This window comes from Rhinopithecus bieti, unplaced genomic scaffold, assembly GCF_001698545.2.
Source record: "Rhinopithecus bieti isolate Rb0 unplaced genomic scaffold, ASM169854v2 scaffold_31127, whole genome shotgun sequence".
NCBI lineage: Eukaryota > Metazoa > Chordata > Mammalia > Primates > Cercopithecidae > Rhinopithecus > Rhinopithecus bieti.
This window is the reverse complement of record NW_016813970.1, coordinates 2,723,182-2,742,667: the sequence shown is the minus strand read 5'-3', so window position 1 is coordinate 2,742,667 and position 19,486 is coordinate 2,723,182. Positions and strand designations below refer to the sequence as shown.

Sequence of the window (19,486 nt, the reverse complement as noted above, 5' to 3'; positions counted from 1 at the left end):
CAGATCAATTTACAGGAGGTACTTTTAAATGCATTTGGTCTTGTCTAGATTAAAACAACAATGTACATTTATTAAACCCTCACTAAGCACCACGTACTTAGTTTTTTTATGAATTATATAGTATTTATTATGGTTAGTATACTCATTTTACAAATGTGGAAACAAAAGCTTAGAAATATTAATACATCCAAGGTCACAAAATCATTAAGTGGTATTTATAGTTTGGTGGATTTGTCCCATCAAAGCTGGTTTTCCCTTTTACTTACCATTTTAATTCCTAAGTTGTACTATCATAGCATACCCATACTCTGAATTCATAACTGAAATAATAACCTTACTTTAAATTTTACATTTTCTGCTGAATTCTCTTTATGCTAGTTGTATACATAGTCTTATAGGACATATTTACAAAGACAGCATAAAATAGACCAGATACTTAAGAACGCATAGGAAGGTAATTTCAATGATACAAATTTTTCAATATGGGAGATTTTATCATTTTCATCATAATAACAATAGTGCATTCAAGTTCTTTCATGTATGTACCACATTTTATTCTTTTATCACCCCTTCAGACACATGAGGTTGTATACTAATCTCCACATGAGGAAAATGAGGCAGGGGCCTGTTGTTTGGTTCCACTTCTGCTTACTTTCCATCTGGATCGTACTTATCAGGATGACATTCTATTATTGCAAACTTGTGCTTTAAGTTTACTGGATTACAAAGCTTTAAAGATATGTAGATCTGGGTGCTATAACACTGCTCAAAATAGCTGCCTGAATGAAGAGATATATGTACTTTAACATTACACTTTTAAAAGTGAGTATATTTCATGAGATGAATTGTCTGTCTTATGTGCAATTATAAATCATTTCTATTTCATAAGACTGTAGAGTGATTTTGAATACAAAGCAATATTGGACAAATAGTAAATTATGTTAAATTGTATGGCAAATTGAGAAAGTGAAGCTGTGATTTTGAGTAACTGTGCCTTCATGATTTAAAATGCAAGTTTCTTATGCAGTATGGAATGATTCTTATTTCCTCTCAAACTTCTTTTATAAATGCATTTATTCTTTTAATTTTAGCTTCACAAATAATTCTGATTTGGAATTAGGGATCTTTTTTTGAGGATAGGAAGAAATTTGCAAATTATATTAGAGTTTTGATTTGTGATAAATGACTATATAATTTATTATATACTCTGTTATAATCTGAACTATTTAAAAATAATTTTCTGCTTTTAAATCTCTCACAGGGTCTTTCTTAAGACACTTTCATTCACCTCTGGAAATAGCAACAGTAGTTTCTAATCTTTGGCTAGCAGATAATTTCTAAAATCATCTTTCTTTCTCCCTGAATTGTAGTCTGAGTAGCACTTGTCTTTCAGAGAAAATGAACTTTATTTCTATTAGAAAAATTGTTAAACTAAAAGATCTGACAATAACATTCTCGAATAAGTTTAAAGAATTTATAGCTTAAATGAATTTGAATTCTAATTTACCTTTTACTTTGAGCTTGGCTGCTGTTTTCAATTTATATGCATTTTATACATTAACTGCTACCCTCGATTTCCTGTCAACTTTGTAGTAAGCGATACTCTCTCAAATGCTACTCTATGATGCATTTAAATAAAGATAAAAGGTCAATCTAGGCTTTTCTAAAATTACCATTCAAGGATATAAGCTTCTGAATTGCTTTATATTTGTATCATTAGACATAATTTCTGACATTTAAAAATTTACCAAAAATGTAATGAATTCAAGGTAGTCATTATATGTCTATGGATTCGTTTAGCACGTTAAAGACTTTATATATCTTTAACCGTAAAAAACATAATGTCGCTAAATAAAATTATTCTGTGTATCTCTAGGCAAGCTAGAACTCATGTTCTAGAATTCTAGATCAGCAGTGAACAAAAAGCGAGGATGTCTACTCTTACACCTTCTTTTTAATATATGTTAGAAGTTTTAGCCAGGACATTAAGGCAATAAATATATAAATAAATAAATAGATAGGAAAGGAAGAAGTAAAATATGTATTTCTTCATAGTGGATGTGAAGATTCTATATATCAAAAGATTCTAGGAAATCTACAAAAAGCTACTAGGATTAATAAATGAGTTTAGCAAGGTTGCAGAATACAAGGCCAGTATTCAAAGATCAATTATATGTCTATACTTTAAAAACAAATAACCAGAAACAGAAATTTAAAAACCAATATCATTTACAATCAAAAAAAAAAAAACATGAAATACTTAGAGGTAAATTTAACAAATGATTTTTTAAGACCTGTATACTGAAGACCATAGTATATTATTGAGAGAAAGTAAAAATCTGAATGAATACATAGATACACCATGTTCAGGGATCAGACAAGTCAATTTTGCTGAGATGTCAGTTCTCTACAAATTAATTTAGAATTCAGAGCAATTCTAAATTAAACCCAGTGGGCTTTATTTTAGAAACTGTGACAAGCTGATTGTAAAATTTATATGGAATTGCAAAGGAAAAACAATTGATACAGAGTTAGAAAACTCACACCACCTAAAGACTTATTATATAGTAATCAGAGGAGTGTGTTATTAGCATATGGTGTTGAAACAATTCATTATCAATTTAGAAATACAAAAGAAAACTCCACCCTTACCACACATCATACATGAAAATTAATTTACAAGATATCATTGACCTAATATTAAAGCAAAACATAAACACTTTAAGAAGAAAAATAGGAGAAAATCTTAGCAATCTTAAATCAGGCAGAGGCTTTTTATATAGGAAGCAAAAGCCATCAATTTTTTTTTTTTTCCTTGAGACAAGGTCTTGCTTTGTCACCCAGTCTGGAGGGCATTGGTGCAATCATGGCTCACTGCAGCCTTGACCTCCTGGGGTCAAGCAGTCCTCCCACTTCAGCCTCTCAAGTAGCTAAAACTACAGGTGCATGCCACCAAACCTGGCTATCTTTTTTTTCTAGAGATGGGTCTCATTTTGTTGCTTAGGCTGGTCTTGAAATCCTGGGCTCAAACAGTCCTCCCACGTTGGCCTCCCAAAGTGCTGGGATTACAGGCATGAGCCACCATGTCCATGAATTTTTATAACAAAGTGATAAATTAGACTTCTTTGAGTGACACAATTTAAAAAATGAAAAAGCAAGCCACAGACTGGGACAAGTTAATAAATAAAATGCATAAACACATAGATGTATATTGTGTATGTGTTTGTATATGTATATTGAACATACATGGACAAGGATATGTGTCAAGAATATATAAAGGACCAGGTGTGGTGGCTCATGCCTGTAATCCCAGCACTTTGGGGGGCCAAAGTGAGAGGATCACTTGAGGCCAAGAGTTCAAGAACAGCCTGGGCAAAACAATGAGTTGTCATCTCTACAAAACATTATAAAATGAACTTTGCCAGGCATGGGGCACATGCTTGTTACCTCAGCTACTCAGAAGGCTGAGGCAGGAGGATTGCTTGAACCCAGGAGTTCTAGGATACAGTGAGCTGTGATCATGCCACTGCACTCCAGCATGGGTGACAGAGCAAGACTCTGTTTTAAAAATAAAATACACACACACACGTGTGTGTGTGTGTGTGTGTATTTTTGTTTATAAAGAACAAATATAACTCAATAATAGAAAGACAACCTAATTTTCAGTAATGGATAAAAGAGTTGAAAAGATACTTCGCTGGAGAAGATATGTGAATGGTCAATAGGTACATGAAAAGATCATATGGGCAATGGAAATTAAAACCATCATGAAATACCGCTAGATACCTACTAGAATGGCCAAAATTTTTAAAGACAGTACTAAGTGTTGATGAGGATGCAAAGCAACTTCAGCTTTTATGCATTGCTAGTGGGAATATGAAATGATACTATTACTTTGAAAAACAATTTGACAATTTCTTTATAAGTTGAATATACATTTACCATATGACTCATCAATTCCATTATTTGTCTGAAGGAAATGAAAATTTACATTCACATGAAGACTTGTCACAAATGTTTATAGTAGTAACTTTCTTTATAATATCAACCCAAATACCTATCAGTAGAAAAATAGATAAACCAAATGTGATGTATTCAATACAAATGGAAAACTATTTAGTGATAAAAAGGAGCAAATAACTGAAACTTACATCAACATGGATAAACCTCCAAATCATTGTGGTGAGCCAAACAAGCTAGACACCCTAAAATTCCATTTTTATAGAACTCTGGAAAAGATAAATATAGGCCCAGGATGAAGATGACGTACTGGAAAGGAATATAAGGAAATATTTTGGGTTGATGGAAATGTCCTGTATCTTCATTAATGTAGTAATTACATGTTTACGTATGTATCACAGTTATTGAACTGTACATTTAAAATTCATGTATTTTATTGTGTGTAAATTGTACCTGAATAAAGATGAAAAAGATAGTATTTATAAATTCTATTAGTACTTGATTTCCAAAGGAAAATAACGCAAAAGATAAGTGAACACTTAAAGATAATTTCAAAGTAAGTCTTGCTTGAAACTATATAAAAGTATTTATTAAAAGGCAATTAACTACTAACATCCAAGGGTGAAAATTTTGACCTTTAGTGTATTGTGCAGAAAAATTATGGTATATTTCTTTTAAAATTGATCAAAGACAGCAACATACATTAATCAGAGGAAAGCATCAATTAAATGTAGAAACAAGATTTAAACAAAGATTCATATTAAAATTGTGATAAGTAATACTTAGAAACTGCATCCTGGAGACACATTATTTGTACTTTTAGAAAAACAGAAACATATATATTAGTGTGAAAAGATGTTAAAAAATGAATATTAAATTGTTGAGCACAACACATTATATTGACAAGAATATACCATAAATGACTGTAGCTTGCAATAAGGAAATATCTTCCTTGTTTTTCTCTTTAGACTTTTTTTTACAGACATTAATATCAACAAATATTCCTTTCCTCCCTTTATTTATTGAACCATACCCCTTCTCATGCTATATTTTCCCCCAAAGGAAGTGAATTAATTCACCACCTCTTCTTATTATAGTTTTTCATTTTAAAAACAAAAAACACTACTTAAGTTTTCCCTTTCTCTTATTTCCAAAGTTATATATTTAGCCACCTAAGTTATGCTTACTTCAAAATGTTTGTTGTTGTTGGTTCAAGACAGAGTCTCTGTCACCCAGGCTGGAGTGCAGTGGCGCAATCTTTGCTCACTGCAGCCTCCGCCTCTCGGGTTCAAATGATTTTCCTGCCTCAGCCTCCAGAGTAGCTGGGATTACAAGTGCACACCACCAAGCCTGGCTAATGTTTGTATTTTTAGTAGAGATGGGATTTTGCCATCTTGGCCAGGCTGCTGTCGAACTCCGGACCTCAAGTGATCCACCCACCTCGGCCTCCCAAAGTGTTGGGATTACAGGCTTGAGCCACTGCACCTGGCCCTCAAAATGTTTTTGAAGCAATTTTTGTTATAGTTATGCACATGCTTCTTGAGTTCAATGGTAAGGAAATTATGAGTTTGCTTCCATGTTGTATAGCATCACAAATGTGTAAAGTGCTGCAGAATGGGTTACCTATGTTACATCTTCTCTTAAAATGATAATATTTATGGTCCTTTACTTTTTCCCCCTTCTTTTCTTTTATGAGCTGTGTCCCTAAAAATCACTTCAATTGCTCATCTAACCTTTCTTCTCACCCAAGAAAACCATTTTGAAGTACGTAGGTGATATTACTTTCTTGAGGCTTGATGGACCCTGCTGAGATCAAACCTGCTTATTACTTTTCTTAGCACTCCTTTTTGTTGGAGAGTCTTAAATATTAGTCTTTGTTAACCTTTCCACAGATTTGTTATTGGGCGGGAAAAACCAGGACAAGTGAGTGAGGTTGCCCAGTTGATAAGCCAGACACTGGAACAGGAGAGGCGCCAGAGAGAGCTGCTGGAACAGCACTATGCCCAGTATGATGCCGACGATGACGAGGTCAGTAGTGCTTGCAACGATTATTTTTCCCACATTTTCTAATTCATGAAACTCTCTCTACTGTATAACAGTATGAAACAGTATGACAGGTTTTATGCAGTTTCTTGAGGAAGGTGTGTCCACATTGAACTAAAATTCTACCTTAGAAAAGAAATACTACTAGCATCTGATACACACTTAAGAATCAAGTCATGGTATCCTGTTTACAGTATGAAGACTGTGGACACAAATAAGTCTTATATTTTGCACTATTATAAAGGAAGTCATAGAAACAGAAAAGGATAAAAACACAGAAATGTGAATAATGTCTGTCTTTATTGGTGGAATTGGGTGATTTTCTCTCTCTGCTTTATATTTTTTCAATCTTCTCCAAATGTTCTACTATAGTATGTAATGCTTTTCCAAAAAATTGGTAAACACACCCATACACAAATATCCATAGAAAAGTACTAAAGATTGCTGAGTGTTTCCAGTGTCTTTTTCCCCCAGGAAGAGAAAGTTCTTTGGATCTGCTCACTATGATTTGTGCTGACATAATGCAGAACAAAGCTTTCCACTAGCACATGTTCCATAGAGTAGATACATATTGGAATAATTTTACATCCTGCTTTCTGTAAAAGATCAAGTAAATGAATAGAAGCTAACCCCCAAGTGAAAACAGCTCTCCAGAACCCTTGTGTGCTGTAATATAATACAGATGCTGGTCTGTTTCTAATGTCATTGCCAAATGTACATTGATATAACGGGACAACATGCTTTATTATAAACACGTTTAAACATGCATATGTTTCATATTGGCATGTCAAAAGATCCATCAACAATTTAATTGTAGTATTGTATACTCCATATACTAGTATATATTCAGATAAAATAAATATTTTTCATTCCAGCTGATATAACCACAGTGAAACTTCATATATTCAACCCCTTCTTTTCTGAATATATAATTTTTCAGAATTTTGCTTTCTAGCCAGGATATAAGATTAATAAACAGACATTCATATATTTTCACATATTTTTAATCTGAGATGTTTTAATCCCAGTGTATATTAAGATCTCGTGAATATGTGGTATAATGAGGATATATTCTCTACTTATTATAGTAGAAAACTAGAGGTGGTATATCTGTTAACTTTTGATCAAAGAATAATACACTAGAAATGCTTTAAGTGAATGAATTAGACTCTTAGAACTTGATTTAATTTATTTTCTTACTTGATGAGTCCATTTGAAAGGCAAGTATATTTTCATTGCACTGAGATATTTTGCATGAAAAATGATCTCTTGAATTTTCAAACTAAAAAAGGGATTTCCTCAAGTATTTTCACTTTGTATCTTACTTGGTTTTCAATTCTCTACATTAGTATTTTGTATTTTATCAGAGACACCAATTTGCTTTGACTGCAAGCTTTTTCTGAGATTGTAGAATCATTTTCTGCAGGTTTGATTTTTGCATCCTCACTGTGCTAGGATTTTTGGTCTTAGGTTCAGGGGAGTACAGTGACATCAAGTGGTGGAAGGGGACATGGCCAGGCTTTCTAGTCTGTGTGCCTTGGTGTCTTTGGCCTGAAAGCACAGAGATTGGGCTAGATCACAAAATTCCTTCTAGCTTCTAATATTCCATGAATATGAAATAAGCAATCAAGTCTAACAAGCAGAGGGGGCAAACAAGATAGTCACATTTTTAAGGCACTCCAAGTAAAACATTTAGATCACAGACCACACATTTTCTGCAGTTATTTTGAGGCACTGATCGCATTCATTACCAAAACTTGATATAAGATTTAGCTTTTTTTTTTTTTTTTTTAGACACAGGATCTTGCTCTGTCACCCAGACTGGAGTGCTGTGTTGTAAGCATAGCTCAATATATCCTCAAGCTCCTGGGCTCAAGCCAACCTCCTGCCTTGCCTCAGCCTCCTGAGTAGCTGGGACTATAGGCACACAGAACCACATCCTGCTAATGAAAAAAAAAATTTCATGATGTTGTCCAGGCCTGTCTTGAACTCCTGGCCTCAAGCAATCCTCCTGCCTCAGCCTCCCAAAGTGCTAGGATTACAGATGTGAGCCACCCCACCTGGCCCAGATTTTCTTTAACTTGATCATTTGAATAGATGGAAAAGAATATTTTTTACATGACATTTATACTTAGGAATGTATCACATCTTAAATGGCAGATTGCTTATAGATTTTGTTTGTTTGTTTGCCTGTTTTGTAAAGTAATCAGAGTTGTCACCCAAGCAGATATTGTCAGGGGCAAGGAAATTAAGTAAATATTTAGTGGCAGGCACTTTGCAGGGTGTCTTTCCTACATGATCTCATTTAATCTTTGATGCAGCCAGAAGAGATTTTCTTTTTTTTCCTAGAAATGCAGCAACTGAGGTTTCTTCTAGTGGTACGTCCAGTAGCTGGCAGAGTTGGAACTGGAATAAGGTCTTGCTGGCTCCAAAGCCTGGACTCTTTGCAACACACTGTGCTGTTTTTCAGTAGAGTATACAGAACACTCCTGCTATATTCAGGCAGACACAGAATAACTGGGTAACAAAAGATGTTAAGAGAATTACTGTTTGGGGTGCTAGAGTTCAGGTTCTATGATTCTTTGTTCTGTATTTCTAGTAATAGGGAAATCAAGTCTTTGGATAATTATTTTACTCTATCCAACAGTTGGTAAGAATCATCTTCATAGAGTTTAAAGGGAAGAATAATTGAGTACTCAATTTTTTAAATTAGTTTAGCTTTGAGTTAAACTGTTTTTTCTTTCTGCAAGTTGTAGAAGTAAAAACAAGGTGCTTGCTATGTTACTCCAAGTAACTCACTTTATGGAAAAATGTCAAAGAGAATTTTCCTTTGTATCTCTCTCTCATCCTCCTCAGTGACTTGGGTTTTTCCCCTTTTTTGTATGTTACACACTGCCTCACCAAAACATGCCCAGATAAAACCAACTGTTAATTTTTGTTACGTAGGAGAGATGAAAGCTGTACAAGTAGTGAAAATCCACTCCAGTGTTAAAACTTCAAATTATTTTATTCAAATTCTTTTTTTCTAATGCTAAAAAATATTATTTATTTTTTTTTTTTTTTTTTTTTTTTTTTTTTTTTGAGACGGAGTCTCGCTCTGTTGCCCAGGCTGGAGTGCAGTGGCAGGATCTCAGCTCAATGCAAGCTCCGCCTCCCGGGTTTACACCATTCTCCTGCCTCAGCCTCCCGAGTAGCTGGGACTACAGGCGCCTGCCACCTCACCCGGCTAGTTTTTTGCATTTTTTTTAGTAAAGATGGGGTTTCACCGTGTTAGCAAGGATGGTCTCGATCTCCTGACCTCGTGATCCACCCGTCTCGGCCTCCCAAAGTGCTGGGATTACAGGCTTGAGCCACCACGCCCGGCCTAAAAAATATTATTAAATTGATTGATTTGAGTGCTTTTTCCCCATTTTCTATGTACTCCCTGTCTTCCTTTGTGAATGAAGAATAAAATGCCCAAGAGGCATAAAGGAAATGAGAACATATATTGAATATCTAATGAATAAATGCTCCTTGAATAATTGAGTTAATTTCATATATAATCCAACAATTTATTGATTGATATATCTTTGTTAAAATAAGCCCTGGATGTGTGTAATCAGTCACTTGTTTTTTTACTTTTATCATTTATAGAATCATCTTGTGATTTCCAAGTTAGAGTTATTTTTATTTGACAATATCCCTTGTGACATTCCCTGCACCAGTAAGGAAAACCTCCAATTAGATACAGAGCAACCAAGTTCATCCAACTGATTTCCAGAGCCAGCTCTTAGATCAGCATTTTCTGCTGAAGGATAGATAGCTTCTGTTTTTCATCAAATCATCCAGTTGTTTGTAACTTGTAACTTGTCACATTGACAGAGGGTATTTGCTTGCTTGCATTCACTACATGGAAAACATCACAATGGGAGAAATAGCTCCTGAAATTATAAACCTACAGTGGAGCTCTAGCAACTATATTGAGGAAGATTACCTTACAATATATTGTGTATGCTTAGACATATCTGTTTCAATGCTTTAGGAAATTATGTCATACTCTAGTAGAATTTAAGCTATATAGGTAATTTTCAAACTATTTAAATTTCTGCTTTTTCTGTTTTTTCTTCCTCTACATCTTTAGAAGGGTTTAAAATAAGCAAACAGCCAATTTTATTTTAATTTGCATCCCTGTTTTTGTTTACTCTCTGTTAAACATTCTGATTTTAAAAAAATGTTAAAATGGCTCTGCTTAAAAGCTGTAGAATAAAAAGGAGGATCCTATTTAAGAAGAGGGAGATGAATATCTGAACAATTGAAAATTTTAAATGTATATCTGAATATATCTGTGATTCATGATTTCATTTCTGTTTAATAGAAGTATTGATCACTTGGGTTTTTTTCTTTCTTTCTCTTTCTTTTCTAACAATCTGAAAGATTGCCATGGAGGAGGATTTCAATAAATCCTTCAGACAGTCAGCACTATTTCATGACACTTAGGGGGTATGATAAATTTTTCAACTAGAATTTAGCTTTTTAATTACATTTACTCTCTTGTCATACTCCACCACTATCAGTGTGTAGCCTTTTAGTAGTGAGATGATGTAATTATGGTATATATTTTGTGTAGTATGTATATATTATAAGTATTTTTTATTTAAGAGCATTGTGCAGTTTGAAGTGCTGCAGGCTTAGAGGAAATACAGTATGAACTGGTGCTATATTCCATTTCTGAATTAGAAAATAGGTATGATCATTGAAATTAAAGTATTTCACTGTAAAAATTATGATTATTTGGCTTCCTTAAATATTCTTTTAGGATATAATATTTATTACATTGTAAAGTCTTAGCTATAGATAGCATTTCAAAGTCTCCTTAGGCAGTAGTTCATTAGAAGGTTAATCATCACTCCAGAAACTGAAGCCCCTTCTAAAATATAATTTAATCTTTCTTTCATAATTTGTTTTCCTTACTGGAAATTAATATCATTATAAGAATGTTATAGCAACATTATTTTTTTAGAATCTTTTAAAGTATTAAATACAGTTTAGAGTAGCTGCCCACATGGCTATGGTTTTTTATTGCTTGTGTTGGCATGTAATAATTAGGGGCAAAAATATAATGGAAGCTTTGGTTTGCATAAGTATTAAAAGGTATACAAGAATATATTTATGTTATAAAAAGTGTTAGAGGGATAACATTAAATTTGACTCATACTGTTTGCCATTCCTAGTTGGAAACAGCTTGTGTGTGTAAACAAGAGATTGCAGTTATTATGATTGGCCTTTTAATCATGTGAATACAATAATGTAAATAGACTTTATACTGTGTAATACTGAGAAACTAAGAGTGGGGGCATTTTTTACCAACATGCAGCAATATTATCTTAGTACTTAACACTGTGTATCACAGTAAGCACTGGGACTCAGTGTTTTTCTATCCTTTATCATTTGGCTTTTCTCTTTGCGGTGGAGGTTAAGCCTTCTTTAATATTTTTTGTCAACCATTTTAGAACACTGTGGCTGAATTGCAAGGAATGTCTGGCAACTGCAATAACAATAACAACTATTTTCTTAAGGTTTGTTTTTTGGTTGAAAGTAATGCTTACCTGTACTTTCCTGCTTCATATGTAAAATTAAATATTCTTTGTGTCTTATTAACTATCTGTATGTTCTGAAGAACTTCTCTAGAGTGATGTGTTTTGTGCATTGAATAATAGTTTGAAAATAATCATTAAAAAAACATTTAATTCTGAAACATAGCATATATTTTAGGTATAGCTTCTGCAATTTAGACTCATTTCTTAATATTTAGCCATGGATATTTTTAACCCCTAACACTTTAAATATCTTGTGATTCAAATTAAAGGGAAAAAACAAATGTCCAACAGCAGGTCTGTATGATGTTTGTACAGTAATAATGTACGTAGTGATTTATACTGTCTGTAAATCCAGTACTTTTTAAGAAACTAATCTTTTGATACAAAATTCTTGATTTTTCAAAACACTAGATACATATATCTTTAAATTATAGTAGTATTTAGTTGCATGATTTATATGGTAGACATATCAAAATATCTAAAATGATACTATACTTGAAATAATAAAATAATTCTCATTATGTTTAGTTGCTGTTAATATAGATAGAGGTGCTTAAAAATGGAGGTTGAGTGTATGTAAAAGGCAGACTGATTAATGGCAATTAGAGGAGCCTGAAGAATAAAAGAAATATATTTAACAGCCTGTTCACAGACTCCAATTTGGTCTAATCTCTAAAATCATTAAATTTAATTACATCCTTTGGTTTATGATCCCCAAATCTATAGCAACAGTCATTGTCACTGAGGCCCAGAATCACAAGGTGCTTGGAAAACATTCTGTTTAAGACTCTATCCATATGTGCTCTGGCCTAAGTAGTGTATACACACGCTTCACACACACACCGCACACGCACCACACATGCCCACACACACACCATACATACCCCCACACAAACCACACACACACCACACTCACACCAAACATACCCGTGCACACACACCACACATACCTACACACACACACACACCACAATCACACCACACATACCCACACACACACACCACACTCACGCCACACATACCCACACACACACCACACATGCCCACACATACACCACACACACCACACCCACACCACACATACACACATACACCACACATACCCACACACACCACACACACACACCACACATACCCACGCAACCACACTCACACCACACATACCCACACACACCACACACACATGACAAACACTACACACACCACCCTCGCACACCACACGTACCACAAATACACACCTCACACACCCCACACAGACACACACACAACACGCACATACCACACATACACACACACCACACATACCCCACACACACCACACACACTACACATACCCCCACACACCACACATACCCCCACACACACACACCACATACCCACACACATACACCACACATACCCACATACACACCACACACACCACACATACCCACATACACACCGCAAACACACACACACACCACACATACCCACACAACCATACACCACACATACCCACACACACACATGACAAACACACTACACACACCACCCTCGCACACCATACGTACCACAAATACATACCTCACACATGCACCACACACACCACACACACTCTGACCCCACAGGGTAGACATCCTCCTGTACTTGAAAGATTTTCTCTAGAAATATTCTTCGTATATGGAGATGTTATTTTTTAATACACTATGTACAGACAGAAAGATGGGTAAAGGGAAGACACAGGTTAGGATAGGAACCTTCATCTAAACAATGTCATCTTTTTGTAGCTCATTTTCTTTGATTTAAAAAAACTATGATGCAAATGATTTGAATATATTTTCCTTCCCACTGCTACATTGTGATGTTATTTACTCATGAGCTAGATAGGAAATACCAAATAAACTTTATCAAATTCTTCCATGTAATTAAATTTCTCTGAAAGTGTAGACTTTGTACTCCCTAGAAACTATGCTAGAACAATTCAATATTACAATGATGAAACACAGTTTGCAGTGTTAAAGAGATATCATAGAAACTAACACAAATGACAGTATTTTCTGACTTTAAAATGTATATATTAGTTGAATAATTTACCAAAACATTCTAAAATGCTAAAAGATACAGTGAGAGATGGATGCCTGGGAAACAGACTTACTTTCCCAGGGGCCATCAGGATCCCCTGGTTTTTCTATGCCATTTGTTTCCCCTACCTTTTACGGTGTCTAGTACACTGACTCTGTTGCCCTTGAATGTCAACTTAATCCTGTTCACCTTTCAGGGTTCCATTTAAGTTTCATCTCCTTCACAAAGCATTGCTGGGCTAGCAGCCTTTTAAAAGTATGTCAGTGGCACTGTGTGTATCTCTTTCTATCATTATTTATCCATAAATTCCCTTCATTAGCCTGTAATCTCTTCAATGACAGGTTTCAATGGGCTTTTGCTTGCTACAACATTTTAATTGTCTTGAGAGTCCATGAATTTGCAAGAAGACCCTATCTCTATCACGCTAAACCACAGTCTTCTTCATATAAAACCAGAAAAAAATGAATGTGCATATTTTATCCCTTGAAAACCTTTGGGACTATCAAAATAGCAACTTGGTGACTCACAGTAACATGCCTTCTTTTTAGTCATAACTGAATAAACCTGCAGTTGAAACAGAATAGTCCAAATGGCCTAAATTACAATACTGCATATATGTCCTTATCTCCTTCCCAATGTATTCACTTAGAAATAGCCTTAAATCTTAGAAACGTATTTTCTATCACACACCACCCTCACACACCACACATACCACAAATACTCACATACCTCACACACATACATGGAGCTGTCATCTCCCATGATAACAATGCCTTCTTCAGGAATACCACCTGAAGAACCTGCCTGGGGCTGTTTTACAGTTAGTCTATTTTTTATATTTTTTATAAGTAGAAGGACTATACTCTAAACAGTAAAAAGGGTGATAGATTTATTTTCACCTTACAGAAAGGTGTAGTCCATGGGGTTCCAGCTTCATGATGAAGTTTCCTTTTTGTTTTTTTTTTTTTTTTTTTTTTTTGAGACGGAGTCCTCGCTCTGGTCGCACAGGCTGGAGTGCAGTGGGCGGATCTCAGCTCACTTGGCAAGCCTGCTCGCTCCGGGTTAGTCGGCCATTGTGCCTCCTGCATCGAGACGTCTTCCCAAGTATTTCTGGGACTGAACAAGTCACTTCCGCCACCTCGCCCGCTAGTTTTTTGTATTTTTTTAGTAGAGGACGGGGTTTCACGGGTTAGCCAGATGGTCGTCAGATCTCCTGACCTTTTGACGTTTTGCCGCCCGTCCTCGCCTCCAAAGTGCTGGGATTAACAGGCTTGATGCAGCCGCGCGAGAGCCCGGCCAAAGTTTCCTAATTAAGCATCCCATATCAAGTGGACCCTGGGTTTTGTCTACTATAACTCAAAGTAATACCAATTACAGTACCAGCATAACATTTAATTATTAACGATAATTATGGCATTATGATGAGTGAAAGAAGCAGTTCAAGTAAAGTGTGTTCTGCTTTTATTGTAATGACATTCTAGAATTGAGTATGTTGTGCTTTTATTCTAAAAAATGTATCATAAATTATATAGATAATATATCATAACTAGGTTGGGTTTAGCCAGGAATGCAAGTATGGTTTAACATTGGAAAATCAGTCACTTTTTATATTTGACATTGTACTGGAAGGCAAGTAAAAGAAATTAAAGAAATAAATTGTAAAGGAAGAAATGAAACTGTTATTCACATACGATGAGATTGTCCATTTAAAAAATCTCAAAAAGTACCTATAGATAAGTTATTAGAAGTAATATAAAAGTATAGTGACTTTGCTGAATACATAATTAATGTAAAATAAAACATATATTTCAATATGTCTGCAAACCAGGAGAAAACATAATTTATAAGTTACCATTTACAAGACTTCAAGACATAAATGATAGGGAAGACCTTCATAGAGAAAAATAAAATCATATAGAGATATACTAAAGAAAGTGTATAAAATAGGACAAGGAAACCTTGTTCATGGTTTGGAAGATTCAATACCTGTTGATTCAGTGCAATTCTAGTAAAAATAATTTCAAAAGATTTTTAAATGGAATTTGGTAAGCTATTGCTAAAATATACATGAAAGCGCGATACACAAGAAATAACCATGGCATTTCACATGCTTCAAAATGGAAATAAATATTATTAAACTTTAGTAAATTTATACTTGGAGACAAAAGAATGGGCAAGTTGGTCAAGAAGCCCAGAAACAGCACTTCAGATATACAAAAACCTGATTCATGACATAGATTACACTCTAGAAGAGTTGAAAAATGTTTGGCTCTTCAATAAAGAGAATATAGTGAAGTTGAGCCCCCATATAATCCATACCCAAAATTCCATCTCACGTGGACTGACTACTCAAATGTGAAAAGCAAAAATATAAAACTTGGAAGATGGCGTAGAAGAATACCTTTATGACCTCAGTTTTTAGAAATGTTTCTTAAATGAGCCCCTGAGAAGCCTGACTACATTAAACATCTGTTCATCAAAAGAATACCTTTAAGAAAGTGAAAAGACAAACCAGAAGCTGGAATAAAATGTTTAAAAAATAAATAACCGAAAGTAAATTACAGTCACATGTTGCTTAATGGTGGGGATAAATTCTGAGAAACGTACTTTTAGGCAAGTTCATCATCATGTGAACATTATAGACTGTACTTACACAAACCTAGAGAGTATAGCCTACTACACACCTAGGCTAGATGTTACAACCTGTTTCTCCTAGGCACAAAACCTGTGCAGCATATTATTGTACTGAATACTGTAGGCAATTTTAACACAATGGTATTTGTGTATCTAAACACGGAAAATGTACAGTAAGAATATGGTATAAAACATAAAAAATGGTACACCCATGGAGGCTACTTACCATGAATGGTGCTTGCAGGACTGGAAGTTTCTCTGGCTGAGTCAGTAAGTGTGAACACTAGGACATTACACTGTTGCAGACTTTATAAACACTATACATTTAAGCTACAATACGTTTATTTAAAAATATTTTCTTTCTTCAAAAATAAACTAGCTTACTCTAACTTTTTTATTTTATAAACTTTTAGATTTTTTAAAACTTTCTGACTCTTTTGTAATAACACTTAGCTTAAAACACACTTTGTATAGCTGTACAAAAATACTTTATCTTTATTCGGTAACCTTTTCCTATTTTAATTTTTTACTTTTTAAATCTTCTTGTTAAAAACTAAGACACAAACATACACATTGGCCTTGGCCTACACAAGGTCAGAATCATCAGTATCTTCTACCTCCATGTCCTGTGTCGCTGGTAGGTCTCAGGGGCAATAACATACATGGAGCTGTCATCTCCCATGATAACAATGCCTTCTTCTGGAATACCTCCTGAAGAACCTGCCTGAGGCTGTTTTACAGTTAGTCTTTTTTTTATAATTAGAAGCACTACACTCTAAAATAACAGTGAAAAGCATACTAAATACATAAACCACTAACAAAGCTGTTTATTATCAAGTATCATGTACTGTGCATAATTGTATGCACTATACTTTTATAAAACTGGCCGCACAGTAGGTTTGTTTACACTAGTATCACTACAAACGTGAGTAATGTATTGTGCTGTGACATTATGACAGCTTTTCAGCTGCATTATAATCTTATGGGACCACTGTCACTATGTAAGTTCCAGCACTGACCAAAATGTCATTATATGGCACATGACTGTATATAAAAAGTACTTCTATGCGGCAGTAAGGAAAGACTGCAATGGGCCATTGGCTTGAACAGGTATATCTCAGAAGAGGAAATCTCCATACCAGATGATGTCCAAATATATTAGCAATCAGCAAGTGAAAATTAAAAACCAAAATAAAATACTACTTTATACCCACTGAATTGATTTAAATCAGATATTTTGTTTCAGTGAGGTTGTGGAGTAAGGGAAAGTCTTATTCTCTGCACATTGGAAAATAAATAAGCCCAACCATTTTGAAAAACAATTTGGCATTATCTAATAAAGTTGACTCAACAATTATATTTTTTGTAAACCACCCTAGTAAAATTCATATACATTAGCTATAAGACATGTATAATACTGTTCTTGTAGTAGTAACAAAATTTGAGTATATCTGACATCTCTATCAACAAGAGAATGGATAAATATATTATTGTATAGTCGTAAAATGAAATTGTATGTTGATTCAGCAACTCACAACAACTGCTGGAATCTTAGGAGCACAAGATTAAAAGCAAAAGGTACAGAAAATACACACAATATTATTCCATTTATATAAAGCATAAAATCATGTCAAAATAACACATTGTTTGGATATAAAATATAGCAAAACTAAAAAAAAAAAAACAAAAAACCAAAAAAAACTCAGAATGATAAAATTCAGCAGAATTACTCCAGAAGAGTAAGCAACTGAAATGGAATCAAGGAGGCACACACAGAGGACTTCAATGAAAATGAGTAGTTCTGTTCCTTTTCCTGAAATAAGTTGTTAGTTTATTCGTGGTGGTTATATAATTATTCATTATGTTTTAAATTTATTTCTTGAATAGGCTTTATGTCAACTCAGTATTTAATATAATTCAAAAGCTGCCAAGTATATTGCAATTATGTGATTATGTGGATATAAAATGAATAGGACATAGTTCCTGCTCTCTGAGGACTTATAAAATGGCTTAAAACTCTGTGTCTTCAACTTGCTTCGGTATGAGAATATCATGCTACTTCTTTAAAAATACAGATTTATCTACCCAGCCTCAGGCCTACTGAATCTGAATATGGCTTGCAAGGGTATCACCTGCAGATGTTTGTGGGAAGCGGTTAGACGCAATCAGTATTGGAGCGATCCAGTGTAAAGATACCAGGAATCTCGCAGTAAAGATCTTTGAGTCCTGGTATTGCAGGCACTTTGCAAGACGGAATGGCTGCCACAAATCATGAGACAGCCATGTGAGGAAAGGACTAGAATTATTCTCTCTGGAAGGAGATTTTAAGATTGAGACTATGTTTATCATTAATCTATGTAATACCATAATCCATGTAATACCACCAGTGACATTTTTGTTGATTTTACTTTTTTTTTGTACCTTAAATTCTGTAACTGTAATTTCTGGTTCTATTTGATGATCTGATAGCATTTTGCAATTATATGAATCAGTTTTTATGTAAACACCTTATTTTTCAAGATTCAATTACTTGTACAATTATAGAATTACTAAAATAATGATAACATGTCTCTTCAGTCACTCATAGCTGTCCTCTTCTGTAGAGGAAAATTCAGGGAAATACAAATCTCTTAGTCTCTTCCCAAAGTTCTACTGGCATCAGAATAAGTGCTTCATTGTTCTCTTGGCAAGTAAAATGAAACTCAAGGAAGACTGCCAGTTTGAATTTGCAGTGTGACATTTGAATTATAGAGGTCTACTTTGGTCTGTCGACCGTTTAGTTCAGGATCTCAGTGGCAAAAAGAGATCACTGGTTCCCTCCTCATGTAGAATATATTTATCAGGGACTTAATTAAAAACAATAGCATTTCTCTCTTTATAAGTAGGTAAATGTATTAAGTGGAATTGAATTAGGAATATTAAGACATGGAGAATATATTTTATACTCACAAGCAGCTTATTTTGCTGTGGAAATAGTAAATATATGTAATAAAAAATTTAAATCCTTTTCAAGGCAACCTGTCAAAAGATCCAATAACCATAGTGTAAAAGAATCTTCACAATTTTAAGGCATATAAAATAAAAGTGAATTTGATATTTCTGGTTTCTATTTTATTTGCAAAGAGGTTTTGTTGTTTTGTTTATTTTCTGTAGCACAAGCAGCTGTGGCAATAAAGGGTGTGTTCATTTTTTTTTTTTTTTTTTTTTTTTTT

General features: G+C 34.2%; 1 protein-coding gene across 3 annotated transcripts in view; it reads left to right on the top strand.

Moving 5' to 3' along the window:
• The window catches only part of PPP1R9A (protein phosphatase 1 regulatory subunit 9A), a 384,640-nt gene that overhangs the window by 278,358 nt on the left and 86,796 nt on the right, over positions 1-19,486 (top strand). For 2 of the 3 annotated variants that reach the window (XM_017849332.1, XM_017849331.1), the window contains exon 6: positions 5,853-5,988. In XM_017849332.1, coding sequence (XP_017704821.1) covers positions 5,853-5,988 — 136 coding nt within the window. Of the gene's footprint in view, positions 1-5,852; positions 5,989-11,492; positions 11,559-19,486 lie in introns of all 3 variants that reach the window. The other variant, XM_017849328.1, reaches the window with a different exon arrangement.